Source organism: Diabrotica virgifera, chromosome 1 (genome assembly GCF_917563875.1).
Source record: "Diabrotica virgifera virgifera chromosome 1, PGI_DIABVI_V3a".
Classification (NCBI taxonomy): Eukaryota; Metazoa; Arthropoda; class Insecta; order Coleoptera; family Chrysomelidae; genus Diabrotica; species Diabrotica virgifera.
The window spans coordinates 155,239,754-155,256,944 of record NC_065443.1 but is presented as its reverse complement, the minus strand read 5'-3'; the positions used below and the strand labels follow the sequence as shown (position 1 = coordinate 155,256,944).

The 17,191-nt window shown below is 32.8% G+C and overlaps 1 protein-coding gene across 1 annotated transcript in view; it reads left to right on the top strand.

Annotated features, from left to right (window-relative positions):
* LOC114337766 (exocyst complex component 1) overlaps nt 1–17,191 on the top strand; it is a 103,251-nt gene that overhangs the window by 35,932 nt on the left and 50,128 nt on the right. Inside the window, exons 4-6 of the mRNA XM_028288300.2 lie at nt 2,372–2,486; nt 9,834–10,006; nt 14,061–14,239. Of these exons, the coding sequence (XP_028144101.2) occupies nt 2,372–2,486; nt 9,834–10,006; nt 14,061–14,239 (467 nt within the window). The remainder of the gene's footprint in view (nt 1–2,371; nt 2,487–9,833; nt 10,007–14,060; nt 14,240–17,191) is intronic.

Here is a 17,191-nt window from a genome sequence, read left to right as displayed (position 1 = left end):
ACTTTAAAAACATAATTGATTACAATTCTGAGACTAGAATCAATTAATATAACAATAATTATTAACATAATTGATAATAAATCTCATAATTGTAATTAATTATGTTTTCAGCAACCTAAATAAAGTTGACATTGACAGTTTTGGTGACAGTAATTAAATATTTGATAATGATCATTGTTGATTAGCGTTCGAACAACCGGCCCTTAGAATTTGCCCTCTTGGTGGTCATTTTTAATGCTATCTTTGATCATACGGATATATTAGTTATGTCATAGAAGAAATCTTCCAACATAAGCTTTTGTTCTGGGCAGATAGGAAAAAATATGAACACACTGTTAAACGGCAAGCGTAGTGGAGAAGAATTATTAACTGTTATATAACTGTTCCTACTGAACATAGTGATGGACGCAAACGAATAACGGCCACACATGAAGAAATTTTCGATAGGTACAAGGCGCTTTATTGTGAAATTTTAGACTCTCCGAATTAACGAATAACCATTATATGTTTACAGGATTTTGAAAATATTCATTTTATAGGTGATTCCATATCAAACCACTCAATTTTGGATAAAAAAACTGTTGGATCTCCGATTTATCTGAAACTTCTGTGTAACTTTTTTTATTGTAAAAATATACCACTTTTAACCACTTAGTTCTGTGTTTTGGCTACACGTGGGCAAGTTTTCAGCCAAATCAAAGTATATGTTTTTGGGAATGGAGAAAAATGTAAAAAACGGTATTTTAACGTTTTTACACTAAAATTTGATCAAGAACTTGTTTTGAATCAAAATAACTTGGTTATAATGACATTTTTGAGTCTCTTCTATTAAAACGTTATTTTTTCCATTGATAATTTATGATAAAATATACAAATTTATTTAAATAAATACCAAATCGCTGTAAAATAGCTCAAAATAATATTTTTAAAAAAAAAAAGAAGAAGACTGTTCGGACTTTAATGCTTCAGCTCGAGTTTATTTTTATGTTACCCAGAAACTATACACCAAGTTTCAGAAAAATCGGAGATCCAAAACTTTTTGTCTTGAGTGATTCGACACGGAATGTACCTATTTTATACAGTAATGCATATTAAAAGGTTCAAAGAATACACCAAAGAATTCCTTAAACTAGCTCTATTTTAGACTATTAGACTCTCTATTTTAGACTCTATAGACTATTCCATCCACAAGTGTCTCCTAGAATGGAGTTTTTCGTCACTCAAAAGGATAAAAACGTACCCGCACAACACAATGGCAAAAGACAGAGCATCAAAAATTTCATTTTTTCAGTTTTACGAAGACATCGTCGATAAACTTGCAAGTCTGAAGCAAGGGAGAATCGACCTTATATTTAAGAATTAATTGTTTGCCAAGTCAAGCCCATTTTACTAAAGTATATATTGGGTGTTTCAACTTAATTAGATCTTGCAACTATTGCTTCAAAATAGATCCTTCTCTACCTACTTTTTGACTAGGTATTGGAATTTAACGGGGGTTGAAGTTGGGTAAATTAAAAACGGAAATGAAAAAATGGGAAAGTGAGGTACGAATTAGTTACGTTAATATAGCGTAAGTAAGGTTAGGCTAGGTCAGACGGAATTTGCTTCACCTCTTTCGAGACTAGCGAGCCGCCACTGGTTTTTACTTTTATTTGTCTCAGAGAATCACAACATTATAGTTATAGCTAGATAGAAGTGGTAACACTAGAGAAGAGTTTTAACTAGAGCAGACTATTCTTGGGAGAACTATTGATGAAAAAAATGTATCTTGTTATAGATACATTGTAGTCAAAAAAATTGTAAGAATATTGTTTATTCTTTTAAGAGAAAACAATGTGTACAGTATTTCTCATGATCATCTTTCAGTGCGTCACAGTTTTTCGATTTCTTTCTAACGCATTATGTGACAGAAAAAAGGCACGTCGGTGATTACATTTCGTCGGTGACATTTTTATAACATTTATTCTGGTTATTCTAGTTGTCGATAGATGGCACCATAATAAAAAAATATATTTTTTAATTAGATAATAATATTACAAATATAATCTGTATAATTTATAAGACTATACAAATCAAAGAAAATACCATTTTATAAATGCAAGAAACACTTTTGATTTGTTTTTATTCCAAATTGAAAATGAAATGTGACAACTGTCAGATTTAACTAAAATGTCATGTTAGAATAAATGTCATAAATGTGTATTATCACGGACTTACCCTTTTTCCTATCATTTGTTACGCACTGAAAAATGATCATGAGAAATACTGTACCACTGAAAAATGTGGACAAAACACAAGGAAAAATAACAGATGTTTTAGAATAAACATTTATTGAGATAATTATAGCATTCTTTGTTTTAATTGTTTTTAGGTAATGGATAAACAGATGTATGAATCTTTAAAAGAAATTTATACTAGTTCTTTAGGAAAACTTTATGACAGAGATTTGAAAAATCTATTTAGTGTAGGAAGGGAAAAAATTGCAGGTAATAATATGTGTCTTTAGTTATTTTGGTTGTTTCATACTTTTGTGTTTTTAAATGTCTTTTAATTGGATCCAAGTATGTATATCTTAATTTTTGTTACACTCAGGTGCATAAAAACGTTCCATTTGAAACATTAACTGTTTAATTTGTTCTGGTCATCTTTCCTCGTTAAAGGTCGCTAAAGGCATACGTTGGTAGAATATTTAAATATATTTACCAACCAGTCGGCGCCTTTTGATTCAGTTCAGTCTTATTACAAAGCCTGTTATAACGGGTAAACCTAGAAACATGTGTCAGAGGATGGTAAGAGACTCGAATTGAATCAAAACGAAACATCTATTTTTATTTAGAAAAAAATGTTTATTTCACAAATAAACATTTCGTTTCACTTAAATAAAATGTAGAAAATGAAGTAAAAAACAGACGTACTCTCAATCATTTATTGTAACTTCCGACGACCGGTTTCACTCTGTAAAGTATGCAGAGTATCTTCAGGTCAACGGTTACAAGTCACTAAATGCTACAAATAAAAACCAGAGTTAGAACAATGTCTGGTTGTAAAATATGCTAAAGATCCATAAGATCAAGCCAATATTGAAGAACATACATAAAAGTAATTAAGACAGCAGACAAATACATATGCATGTACACTCGGGGGCGGTAACAAACGTCCCCAAGCACATACACATGCAGATGTATGCCGTCTGTAATCATGCAATGATAACGTGTCGTACTTACATTCGGTTACAAGGAGCTACTTCTTGAGTATTCATTAACATGATATCTTGCTTAACACATTCGCGGACACGCTGTCATTTTATACACGTATTCTTATGGAGTAAATGACTTCATATGCAGTCATGACCGCGAATGTGTTAAGTTATACTAACGGGATATGGTGGAATAGACGGAGAATGTTGTAAAGGTTAACAAGTTTAAGGAAATTGGAAATTCTTGAGGGTGATGAGATAGTTGGTGAAACTTGTCCTTAGTGAAACTGAGGGTCCTTAAACTTGTTAACCTTTACAACATTCTTCGTCTATTCCACCATATCCCGTTAGTATAACTTAAGCAAGATACCATGTTAATGAATACTCAAGAAGTAGCTCCTTGTAACCGAATATAAGTACGACACGTTATCATTGCATGATTACAGACGGCATACATCTGCATGTGTATGTGAGCTTGGGGACGTTTGTTACCGCCCCCGAGTGTACATGCATATGTATTTATCCGCTCTCTTAACTACTTTTATGTATGTTGTTCAATATTGGCTTGATCTTATGGATCTTTAGCATCTTTTACAACCAGACATTGTTCTAACTCTGGTTTTTATTTGTAGCATTTAGTGACTTGTAACCGTTGACCTGAAGATACTCTGCATACTTTAGAGAGCAAAACCGGTCGTCGGAAGTTACAATAAATGATTGAGAGTACGTCTGTTTTTTACTTCATTCAAAATGAACTCTCATATGCAACCCATTCAACATTTAAAATGTAGAAACTGCCACTCACCTGCCTTTTGGTAGTAATTGCAACGACGACAACAATCTTCTTAAATTTTGTGGATTATTGCTGGAGTTATATTACAAATTTCCAATCTAATTATATTTTTAAATCTTATTAATTATTATTATTTAACTCTAAAAATTAATTTCTTAAAATGTATTGAATTAAATGGGTAATAAGTTAGTCCCCAATTTTGTCTTTTATTAAAACACTCAAAAGAAGTTTTCTTATAAATAGTTTATTGCATGAAATAAATAAATAATATAGGAAGTGGTTGAATGCTCGAATATATGAAATTTGCCATTTATTTCGTAAAATAGATAAACAATAGCTCCATTAACAGAAACGCGAAGAATCCAAGCATTAATAATTAATCGTTGAATATGGGGATACATTTTTCTTCTTCTTGGCTGGCTTTATAACTCGGGGCGAGTCTTCTCCGCATCCACTATAGCCCTCCATCTTCTACATACGATCTTGCGCTTACATTTCTCATTACCCCAATAGGGAACTTACACATTTTTTTATTACATAATAATGTTCAGTTTTGTTTAAAAATGAGATTTCCAAAATTTCACGCTTCAAAAACTCGTAATAACTTAGAAATACAAATTTAAAGTCTTCTGCGGTATAAAATAATTCAAACGATCCGTGCGTCACATAGTTTTATTATATAGTTATGATTATGGTTATATTTAGGTATATTCTTCTTCTCCTTCTTTAGTTTATTGGCCTCCACCTACTTGGGTATTTGGCCAGCTCATCGCCGCGGAATAAGGGAAAAATATTTATATTCTAATGACATTTATCGTGTGTCATTGTAATAATATAAATATACCAGTTTCTTGAGATTGGAGTTTGATACAGTTTTTGAAGGAAAGGAAAGAAGAAAGTTTACTATGGAAAGTAAAACCATTTTGTAAAAGTACAAGATTTCTATGAATAGTTCAAACGATCAAAAACACGAGTGACGTCACATAACTGTATTTTCTACTGACGTTTATAATGTCTAATTTAAAATTATATACAATTTTGTTTACTTTGTTGGTGCAGAATGTAAACCTATAACCGGATGACGTCACGACGCCTTTTGGGCTGGCTGGTATAATTTGAATTTTTAATCGTCTTTAGGGGCTAAACGAATGACAAACAAAACTTTTTTATCTTTGATACATGTTTTAAATTATGTTCTGTTGTAATTTATAAAAAAAAATTCGAATTTAAAATTTTCTGCAAGTTCCATATTCTAGATAAATCGGCTTCAACATCATCCTTCTATCCTTTTCTGGGACGGCCTACTGATCTAGTTATACCGTCTGGTCTCAGAAAATACTGCCATTAACACTCTGTCTTCCTCTGACCTTACCACGTGATCTGTACATCTTATCCAATTAGCTTTTATATGTCTGACGTTATTTTCAGTACCATACAGAGTCACCAATTCAACATTACGGCGCCTTCTCCACTCTCCTGTCACTTCATCTCAGGATAAATTTTTAGTAGAGCCAATACGGTATTATCTTATAAGTTAACCTTTATTTTTAACTACCCTCCTACAAGTTTCCTAGTTTTTCTTATCATATTCTTTTTTATATTTCCTGTATCTTTAAGATAGGTGAAGTAAAATATTTGTAGACACAGAGCAAATTCTCTAGTAAGTCGGAGTGCAGAATCCTTGGTAACTATCTGTTGCCTGAGCTTTTTACAAATTTATAAAAACAGGCCGATAAATAGCGGACATGGGAGGATCTACAATATACATCCATCACCTGCCCGCTTATCTAGATAAAATTCCAACAGAATTCTGCATCCCTAGTACTCAAATATAAGTAAAATGAAATAAGGAAAGACAGTTTTAGATTAAATTCGATTCGAGGCCACCACCATCGGCTGACCATGGTTTCTGCTTTTCAGCGTGTTCAGGGCCGCCTCGGCTGTTGAAGTATGCATATAAATAAAATATAAAATGCGTACGGACGCGTTGGCGACATCTATCTAGACACAAAGAAAATTCTCTGTAAGTCGAAGTGCAGAATCCTTGGTAACTATCTGTTGTCTGAGCTTTTTAAAAATTTATAAAGGCACAGGCCGATAGGCCGAAGACAGGTAGTTACCAAGGATTCTGCACTCTGACTTATAGAGAATTTTCTCAATTATCGAGGCCCAACCGCAAGCATGATGAGAGATATTCGTCAGTTAGCCAATCACGATACTTTGCTTTCACTACATTCATTTGGAAAAATGCAGAATCACACAAGTACGTTGATCCAAAGAATGTTGTGAGCTGCAGAGCTACTTGCCTCAAAGACAGATATTTGTCAGACGATATGAAAGACCAAGATTTCTTATTGGTCGCTCTGGACTTAGGTGTATATCCGAAATTATTTTCAGTGCATAGTTTTAGACGGAAATGATCTCCATATTTAAAGAAATGGATATTTCAGATTTCAGTGGCAATTTTTTACACATTTTCACGAGAAAATGACTAAATATGAATGTTACAATATCTGTCAGTTTTTTAAAATTACGGAAGCGCCTTTCAAACTCGCTATGTAATGAAATGATTGTAATAGTGGGGGAGCAAAGTATGCTAAATGTGCAGTCACTCGAGCGCTTTGGGGACCTATTTAGTTGTGAAGAGTAGGTCCTAAAACCAAAAAGAATGTGTGTGTACTTTGTACGCACGTAAGAAGTTATACTTCTATTATATGATTTAAACGAAATTAATATACTTTTTATTTATATTTTGATTAAATATTAAACTAATTTATACTTACTACTTCTCAAACATTTTTATTAGAACAGTGCCAAAAATTAAAATAATAAAAGAATAAAACACACACAAACACATTAAACAAGCCACAAATGATGTCTGAACATTAATTGTCGAAAATTTTTTTAACTAAATACGTATTTTCTGAAAATACAATTATATAATAAATATACTTACAATCATAAAATGTATTAAAAAAAAACAAAAAAGAAAGTTTCTATTGGGACTCGAACCAGCGCTGATAAGAGCGGTTGGTATTGGAATTCATTGGCCTTCTCCGCTTAGCCACGGACACTATGTGTCATTATTTACGAAGATCGACTAACTAAACGGATTAAACTTGTGATATTTTGAAAATTGATCAAATTATTTTAATTTTGAATTGAAATTATTTAGAATTGAAAAAATACAACAAAAGATAGAGTAAAAAACAATATATTAGGTGAATATTGATAGAAATTTTGATGGTAATCAAATTATATAAATAAAAGTATTACATACTATGTATTTTGGCAGATCAAATAGGTAGGTTTATACCCATTATACATTAACAATTATTACGTACCTGTTGCTTTTAAAAACTATTTAAAAGTCACTACAATATTATAAACTTTTTTGTTTCTGTCCTCCCAACAATAAAACTAATATATTATACATTTGTTTACCTTTACCTTTACCTCCAAACCACAGCTGCCATATCGGATAATTTTTGACATGTCATTTGAACATCCAATCAGAACAAAGTTATAATGCGCATGCGCCGGGCTGATAGGTTTTAACATATAAAAAAATCACCCTCTATCGCCGGTAAAGAAGTATAACTTCAAAAAAATTTAAGTAAAGTTTTTCATTTTAGTGGGCGCTTGCCATTTTTTTAATTTAATTTTCCATTTCCAACAATCGTTTTTTCCGATTATAGAGCCATTTATCCATAACTCTAAAAAATGTTTCGAATAAAAGTTGCTTATTTTTATGTAAAGAATCCAAATCTGGAATAAAAATTTGGGGCTCCTATTTAAGATTTTAAAGTAACCCCCCACCCCACCTCCGTGGGGGGTCGTGTTTGGTACCATTCGATAGATTTTTCAAAAATATTGAATAAGTGTATTTTACAATTTTTCGATCTGATGTTTATTTTGCGGAATATCGCGGGATTTGTATTTAAAATTTTAAATTTACCCCCCACCCCTCTCCATGGGGGGTCATGTTTGGTATCATTCGATAGATTTTTGAAAAATATTGAAACGTAGTTTTTTGTTTTTCGATCTATCGGTCATTTCGCGAATGATTCGCTTTTTTTTTGTGAAACTTTTTAACTCACCCATTTCCTTACGCCCCGCTCAAATTTTCAGATTTTTGAAATATGTATACACTCTTTTGCATGTACTTAACTTACCTTATATTAATCTGACAATTTCGAGTATTTTTAGGGATAGATTTTATTTTTCGGGCCCCCCTTAACGAACTCCCCTGTGTTAAGAGCCAATATATGGTAGAGGTACATCTGCAGGGCACCAGTTTTCTCCCCATATGATAATCTGACGCGCTCGAGTAACTGCAAAAATCCCCGCTTGGGCTCCCCTACCATAACTCCATCTCGTAATAAACATAATTCAGCGGTTACCCGTTTTTTTACCGATGGAACGTTATTTAAATCATTTCTGTTCATTTGATTAATTAATAATTTAAATTTGTTGACAGAAGAATGTACTGCGCTCATCATATCGACAATTGTTTTATTTTTACCCTGTAGTTTCAAATTAAGGAGGTTCAAATGATTTGCTAAATCTGATACTAAACCCAGATCACTGAGCTATTTTTCGTTTTGAAGTAGATGAGTGTCATCCCCTCGTTCTTCTAGAAAAGAAATTATTTCGGGAGGTTAATTATCTCATAACTAAAAATTTTCCACGGCTCAAACCACCTCACACCTATATACAGAAGTAAATCAGTGTGTTCCTCAGAGTCGCTAGCTTCCAATTGCGCTTTAAAAAGATGTTGCAAGCTTCGCTCTCTGATTGAAGTCACAATTTTTGTTGTCATCTTCATGACGTCGTTCATATTTAAAATTTTGGAACACAAAACTTGCTGGTGAATAATATAATAAAATACAAAAACGATGGAAAGTCATCGTTAGCTCAACATAATGCAACACATCTATTGTTAACGCCATTTATAGATAGTGCACCATATGTTGTAATACACACTAGTTTTTACATTTGTATGTTTGTAGCTCGTATTGTTTTACAAAATTTATAAAAACCGTGTATATATTATTTTCTCAGCGAGTTTTTTTGTCCCCGTCTTTTCCATTTGTATTTTTCCCTGAATCGCGATCGGCTTCAAAAACTTTGGCGATCGACCGGTCGATCGCGATCGACCCTTTGAGCACCGCTGGTCTAAGTAGATGTCGCTAAGGTCCGTACGCATTTAATATTTTAAATAGTTGGTTTTTAATTCCTAGGTTTGCGGTCTGTTATAAATAAAACACTTGATTTTGCTTAGACGTTTCGGCTATTTGCCATTTTCAATAAGCACTTTTAATTAAACATTACACTGTTAACAAACATATTTTATATACATTACACGTAATATATTAAAAAATTTAAAAAATGCACATCGTGTTTCTCTAAGATGGTATGACACACATTCTCTCATAACATCTTAGAAAAACACGATGTGCATTTTTAAAATTTTTTAAAATATTACGTGTAATGTATATAAAATGTGTTTGTTAACAGTGTAATGTTTAATTAAAAGTGCTTATTGAAAATGGCAAATAGCCGAAACGTCTAAGCAAAATCAAGTGTTTTATTTATAACAGACCGCAAACCCAGGAATTAAAAACCAACTATTTAAAAATTCACGGTCAGGAAATAAGCAATTAATTTAATATTTTATATGCATACTTCGACAGCTTGGATTCAGTTTGCTTCGGAATACACCACAGCCGTCTCTGAAGACGCTGAAAAGCAGAAACCATGGTCAGCCGATGGTGGTGGGCCCGAATCGAATTTAGTCTAAAGCTGTCTTTCCTTAAAATATTTGCATAATTTTATTTTTAGTGTATGGAAATGTAGTTTCACCTACCACAATTATTGGCGTTGACAGAGATCAGTGGACACTGGAAACCAGTACTAAAGATAGAGAAAGATATGATTTAGTTTTAGAGCAAGTACTCACTCAGCTAGAACCTGTGTTTATGCAAGAACAACAGTTTTGCTTTAAGTTCTTCCAGGTGAGTTTTAGTTTATTTAGAATTTATAATATAACAAGCTGAAAATGCGAGCATTATAGACCATGAAGAGCTTTTTATGAAGAATAACTTTTCTTCGTCAAATTAAAAATAAAAGAGTTATAAATGAAAATGTTGTTGGTATCCATAATTTGACAAAAAAAATTTCAAATATTTTTTTCCATTAGAAGGATTCACATATCAGACCATAATTTTTTATTCCAAACAACATTTCATATAGTCGGTTCGCTAAACTCAGACACAACTGGTTAGTGATTTTAGTCAGTAATTTTCTCAATTTGGCAAAAAAAATAATTACTAAATAATCAATAATTAGTAATTTTGCCAATTTTGGCAAAATTGGAAAAAAACTAAAAAATTACCTACTAAAATCACTAGCCAGTTGTGTTTGAGTTTAGCGAACCGACTATATTCATTTCATAACAAATGTAACAGTCCATTTATCATTAGGTACTCCCAAGGGGAGGCCGTATACTCGTATAAACCTTAAGTTTTTAATAAATTATATCTTTCAAAATATACTCAAATTGTATTTTTGAACATCTTATTTATTTTATATAATAATTAAATTCACTATCAAATGTCGTTGATATTTTATTAATACTTCATTTAAAATTTAGTTTGACATTCACGAAGTGTCAAACTCAAATGTAAATAACATATGCTTTGCTTGACACATTCAGATTAAAAACTAGCCTACTTACTAGCAACGATTTCAGCTGACGGTTAGTGTGTCGGCAGAAAATAAAATGATTGTGACTTGTGACGTCACATTTTAGACTTTGAGGTCGATTATCTCGAAGACGGTTAGAGATATCGAAATGCCGTTTTCAGATAAATCTGCTCTATATGTTGCAGGAGCGGCAACGCAATAACACACAGACTTTGCGAATTTATAAACGAAAAGTTTTCGTTGAAAATGGACAGGTGCTTCCGAATTTTGACAGTTGGTAGCGGCGATGTTGTTTAAGCAAATCACCAAGGATTGATGTAGTGTACAACAACACGTGTAAAATCAGTGTTCTGTTCGAGCCATTTTCAGCGCGCTTTGTCAGTTTTGTGGTCGATATAATCGTACTACCGAGGGGGCTAGTGATGGTGTAGTGGATAAATTTGAGTCCACAGTCCATTTCACTGAACAAGACTCTTCTTGTTGAGTGGTCACTCATAATAAGTCGGCGTTTCACAGAATACAACTTGGCGAATTTTTCGTCGTGATTTGATCACTTCGAATCCGAATGCTGTATTGCTATGTATTCGCAATTCTTCCCTAGTGTTGTGAGAACTGGACTCTTAACCCCTCACTAGAAAGAAAAACACTTGGAACCTTTCGAAATGTACCTTTATAGAAGAATTCTACGTATTCCCTGGACCAAAAGAACAACAAACACCGAAGTTGTTAAAAGGATGCAGAAATACAAGGAACTGATGCCAACGATAAAAGAGCGTAAATTAATGTACCGGGTGTCCCAATAAGAATGGCTCTCGGTCATGTCTCAGGAACCGTTTATAGTACAGCTCTGAGAAAAAAAATTATAACAAAAGTTGTCCCGGGAAAAGCCTGGAAATTATTTTCATAATTGTAGGTCCACCGCTAGAGGGCGTAATTGAATATCAAAAATTAAAAAATCTAAATTTTACAAAATTTGCCTAATGAAAGGGCACTGTAAATCTGATTATCGTATTCTTCATAAAATTCTGCGCATATTTGATTTGAAAAGTTTAAGTCTACCGTTGCAAATAAGAGGTGGGGGTGAGTGGGAACTGTGTTATGAAAAAATGGCTGTAAGTCCGGTTCTGCTAAATCGAATTTTGCAAACTTGGTCTTGTTGAAAACAGCTCTTTTTCGTCAATGTAAGAGTTATAATTTCGAACCAGCTTACTAAGTAATATGCCAGCTAGGAGGCGTTATTTAACTTGTTTCAGAAATCTAGTTTTCTTTGGAAAATATTAAATACAAGTAGGCATTTTTAATCCTGTATTATAAAATAAGATTAAATTAGCAATAGAATAGCTAGAACCGCATGTCGATACCTTTTTTCTATCTCGAGATATCTTACGAAATGTGTAAATTTAAAAACATAACTGTTACTGTCACCGGTAAACGAAGTTAAGGAAAAGACAAGTAGTGTGCTATGGAAAAAACAAAGAAACATTTTTCAGATGTCAACGTATCTAATAGGGCTTCTTAACGCTTCTCATTTGTTTCGAGCCTCTGTCATATGTCGTATATTAATATACACGAATTATACGACATACGACAGAGGCTCGAAACAAATCAGAAGCGTTCAATAGTCCTATTAATTAAAACAACAATCAGACAAACAAGACTATAAAATATAATAAAGAAATAAAATCAACTATTTAGTGACGACCTAAATGTTCAAATTGGTGCCCATCATTTTCGATGCAAGCATTTACTCTTTCAGAAGTAGATTAAACAGCAGTCTCAATTTCTTCTCTCGAAATGCTTTGAATGGCGTTTCGTATTCTCTGGATCATGTTTTCTCTAGTAGTGTAGTAAATTCTCGAAAATGATGCCCATCGAAAATGATGGGCAACAATTTGAACATTTAGGTCGTCACTAAGTAGTTGTTTTTATTTATTTGTTATATTTTATAGTGTTGTTTGTCTTACTGTTGCTTTAATTAATTAAATTTATATACATTGATATCTGGAAAATGTTTCTTTGTTTTCTCTACAGCACACTACTTTTTTTTTAAAAGGTATCGACATGCGGTTTTCGCTATTCTATTGCTAATTTAAAGTAATTTTATAATAAAGGATTAAAAATGCATAATTGTGTTTAATATTTTCCAAAGAAAACTGGAATTCTGAAAAAAATTAAATAGCACCTCCTAGCTGACATATTACTTATTAGGCTGGTTCGAAATTATAACTCTTACATTAATGAAAATGATCTGTTTTCAACAAGACCAAGTTTGCAAAATTCGATTTAGCAGAACCGAACTTACAGCCATTTTTTCATAACAAGGTTCCCACTCACCCCCACCTCTTAATTGCAAAGGTAGACTTAATCTTGTGAAATCAAATATGCGCAGAATTTTCTGAAGAATACGATCGGGTTTCCAGTGCCCTTTCATTAGGAAAATTTTGTAAAATTTAGATTTTTAAATTTTTGATATTTAATTACGCCCTCTAGCGGTGGACCCACAATTATGAAAATAATTTCCAGGCTTTTCCCGAGGCAACTTTTGTTATAAACATTTTTTTCTTAAATCTTTACTATAAACGGTTTCTGAGATATGGCCGAGAGCCATTCTTATTGGGACACCCGGTACATTGGGACTGTAATGATGAGAGGTAGATACGAAATATTTTGGTTGATCATTGAAGGAAAAATTCAGGGGAAAAGATCAATAGGAAGGAGACCAAATTCTTGGCTCAAGGACCTGCGACGTTGGCTCGGCAAAAAATCAGCTGAGATCTTAAGAGCCGCTGTTTCATATGTAGTGGTAGCCAATTGCAGCCAACCTTCAAATGACGGCGGCGCGGCGCAGTAAGGAGATTTGGGCCTGCACCTGTACAAAATTCGACTGATTCAAGAGTTAAACGACCATAGCCAACGACGTATTTTCGCTGAATAGTCTCTGGAACAGTTGGGAACTAACCCTAATTTAAGTTTATATTTAAATTTGCAATCAGAATACAATGTTATTCTATATAGCTATAGGCTAATGCGTCTCTATCAACAAGGACTCTTCAACCATTTTGACATCTGCTGGACAATTTTTCTTAAATCTTTTGGTATGTTGCTGTAGTAGAATATGTATACATAATTAGATTTGAATATGAATACATGGTAGCCACTGTGGCCCAGTCTTCTGTACGTCCATTTTACTAGAGTTTGATGCGCAATTTCTGATACTAATGTTGCTCAAGATCGGCAAAATCTGCGTATGTCAGGCTTGATACCCAAAGAAGCTTATCACAATTAGCTTCCTTCCATTAAGCCAGAAGGAATAAACAAAACATTTATTTGAAAGTTAATTTTTATTATTTTTTTTTATTTTAGTTGGATGTAATCAGTAGTCCCAAAGCCTTGGATTATAGCATAGAAAGTGATGCTGTAACAGCTAGAAAAATTGAAAAACAGATTGATGAAGACATTAAGAATATGATGAGCAGTCTATTTGCATGTTTAAAACCCGAACTTGATATGTTGATTGATTATATTAAAAAACAGGATAATTTGTAAGTTAACATTTTAAATTATTAAATTGTATTAGATTATGAAAAATTGTGTAATTAGTTTCCACAGTTGTAACATTCATAATTATTTATTTGGAGTTGGACCATGTTAACTTGTTAATCTTTATCTGTATGAACTTATCCGTATATTCTTTCTATTTCTTTATTTTCTTTCATTACTTCGTTTCATTCGTTGTTAAACGTTACTGTGGCGCTAACTACCCCTTGTATGTAGTCAACATTACTGGACGTCTTTTACTACTTAGTTTTATTTGGAACAAATTAAACATGTGATCACTATTTGGAAAGGAAAAGTGTTTTATCTGGAAGCTCTCTGTTCTACACCGGTCGTACTGCAGCTAACTGACGTATTGTGCATCTTCCATTAGTTATTATACCAGTGTATCAAAGGGACGTAGAACCTTCTCATAGCAACAGTAGCTTATACGGAAGGTGCCTTACTAAAGGTTCGACTGTAGGTTAGGGTGGAACGAAAGGATAGGAAAAAAAATTTTTTTTCAAAGAACTTTCTAATAGCATTCGAAAGTTGCCTTATTATGTCTAGAATAAAACTACGAAATATTTTTGTTCTAGGTTTACATCTTGAGGTGCCGCAAGAGCTTTGAAAATATAGGTTTTTAAGGTACTAGTACACTTTAGAAGACCAGAAACAAGCATTTTTTCAGATTTTTTTTTTCTCAGAACCTTTATTAAAAATGAACATAAAACTTTTTCCATATTAATATCTAACTCTTAGGGAATACAAAAAATATATCTTTTTTTATTTATACACGTACACTAATATTGTAGAGGGTGCCAAAGTCGAGGCCTCGAAAAAAAGTAGTTCCGATGGCGGACAACAGTTAATCTCAGGATCGGGATGTCTGAAATAAAAAAATCGTACGGCATTTAAAAAAGGAAAGTTTCTTACGTGGCAATTTACCACCGTTAGTGAAAAATTCCGCAAAAAAAAAGATTTAACGGAAATTTGAAAAAATTTTGTGAAAAATCGCCCGTTTTTCTCCAGTTTTTCATGATGAAAAACATTTATTTTTTATTTTTTGGTCAAATTGTGGTAAATTGTCACGTAAGAAACCTTCCTTTTTCAAATGCAGTACGATTTTTTTGTTTCAGATATCCCAATCCTGAGATTAACTGTCCGCCATAATTTTTCGAGGCCTCGACTTTTGCGCCCTCTGCAATATTAGTGTACGTGCATAAATGAAAAAAGGTATATTTTTTGTACTCTCTAAGAGTTAGATATTAATATGTAAAAAGTTTTATGTTCATATTTAATATAGATTCTGAAAACAAAATTCTTGAAAAAAATGATTATTTTTGGTCTTCTAAAGTGTATTAGTACCTTAACAAAAAAATACAGAAAATTTCAAATATTTTATATATTTAACCTGGTGCCGTAGCTAACATTTCTTAGTCAAATATTGTTTCTGATATCAGTTAACATTGCTATAATTGCTATATGTACACATTGCTATAAGATTTTTTTAGTTACAATATTCATCTTGATACTTAAATAAATTGTTTTTTGTCTCAAATTTGGGCATAATCTTTTGGGAAGAAATCTTTGCTCTAACAAAGCTATTTTTGCTTCAAGACCACATACACTAAGAGATGACTCAGTCACGAGCTTTATTACTCTTTTCACTGCCTGTGTATAACAGGGAAAATACGGAAAATCTACACACTGCACCTGAGACCTAGAGTCTCTGTCTTCACTTATATACTTCTTTAAGTCCTCGTCAGTTATACGTTTTGTCATAGGAGGCTCAGTAATTTCTTTTTCCGACCAGTTAATTATATCAATGTAACCATTGGCATTAAAGTTAAGCTTCGGGACAACAAACTTCCTTACATAATCTATGAGTTCCGATCTTGCCTTCAAAAGTCGCGGCAGACCTAGCTCGCTTATGTGTTTTCTCTTGTCACGTAACATGGAGAGAAGCACATTTTATGGGTGAGAGAAGTAACCATTCCTTTGAACTACTGGATCAATTATTTGGAGATGGTCCTCACAAAGGTAACGTGAACATTTGATGAGTCTCCATAGATATTTTGATACATTTACACAAAATGGTTTCAGTTTGATATGAAACCAGACTGGGGCATACACCTTCATCACATACAAGTTTTCAAATTATTGGAATGATTCTCTGTTGCAACATATAACCGAAGAAGGCGATTGGCCAACGTAAACCATCGTGAATGAGCTAATTTCCTAGGGGTTTTTAAAGAAAGATCAGAAGGACATACACCACTGGAGATTGCTTTGCACATTTAAAGTAAATATTTTTGATCTGTGCTAATATCCTTAATCTCTAGAATAGGGAGGTTGTTTTGTATGGGAGCGAAATTCACCACAGAAAGCTGGTTACAGATTTCAATTTCTTTGCATAAAAGTCCTCCAAATTCATTAGGACCTTTAGTTTTTCCATCCAATGTGCAAAACAAATTACGCAAAGGCAATTCATTGGTGTAGAACAAACAAATCAGCCACTTAAGGGGGGGGGTATGGTTTGAAATCAACATATCAGGCACATTTTTGTGAATTTTTTTCGACGCTATGGTAGAATTATTTTATTTTTAAATTAAATAAACATATTAAGTACAATTCAAAGAATATTTAAGAAAAAATTCAATCCAAAATATTGAAAAATAAGCCATTGGCAACAAATTTTGGCAGGCAGCTCAAAAAAAAATTGATATTGCGGTGGACATCAGAACTCATCACTGGATCATACGAAACAAAAAATTCAAAAAGATTTAATTAGCTTATGAGTTTCACGAGGTAACAACGAGTTTTTTATTTTTAATGATTTTTGAATTTTTGGTATCACTCAGAAGTCAGAAATACGAAATTTTTGATAAAAATTTTGTGAAAACCAACAGATTTAATATTGTTGAACAAAAAATAAGCACAAAACGAAAAATATCTTG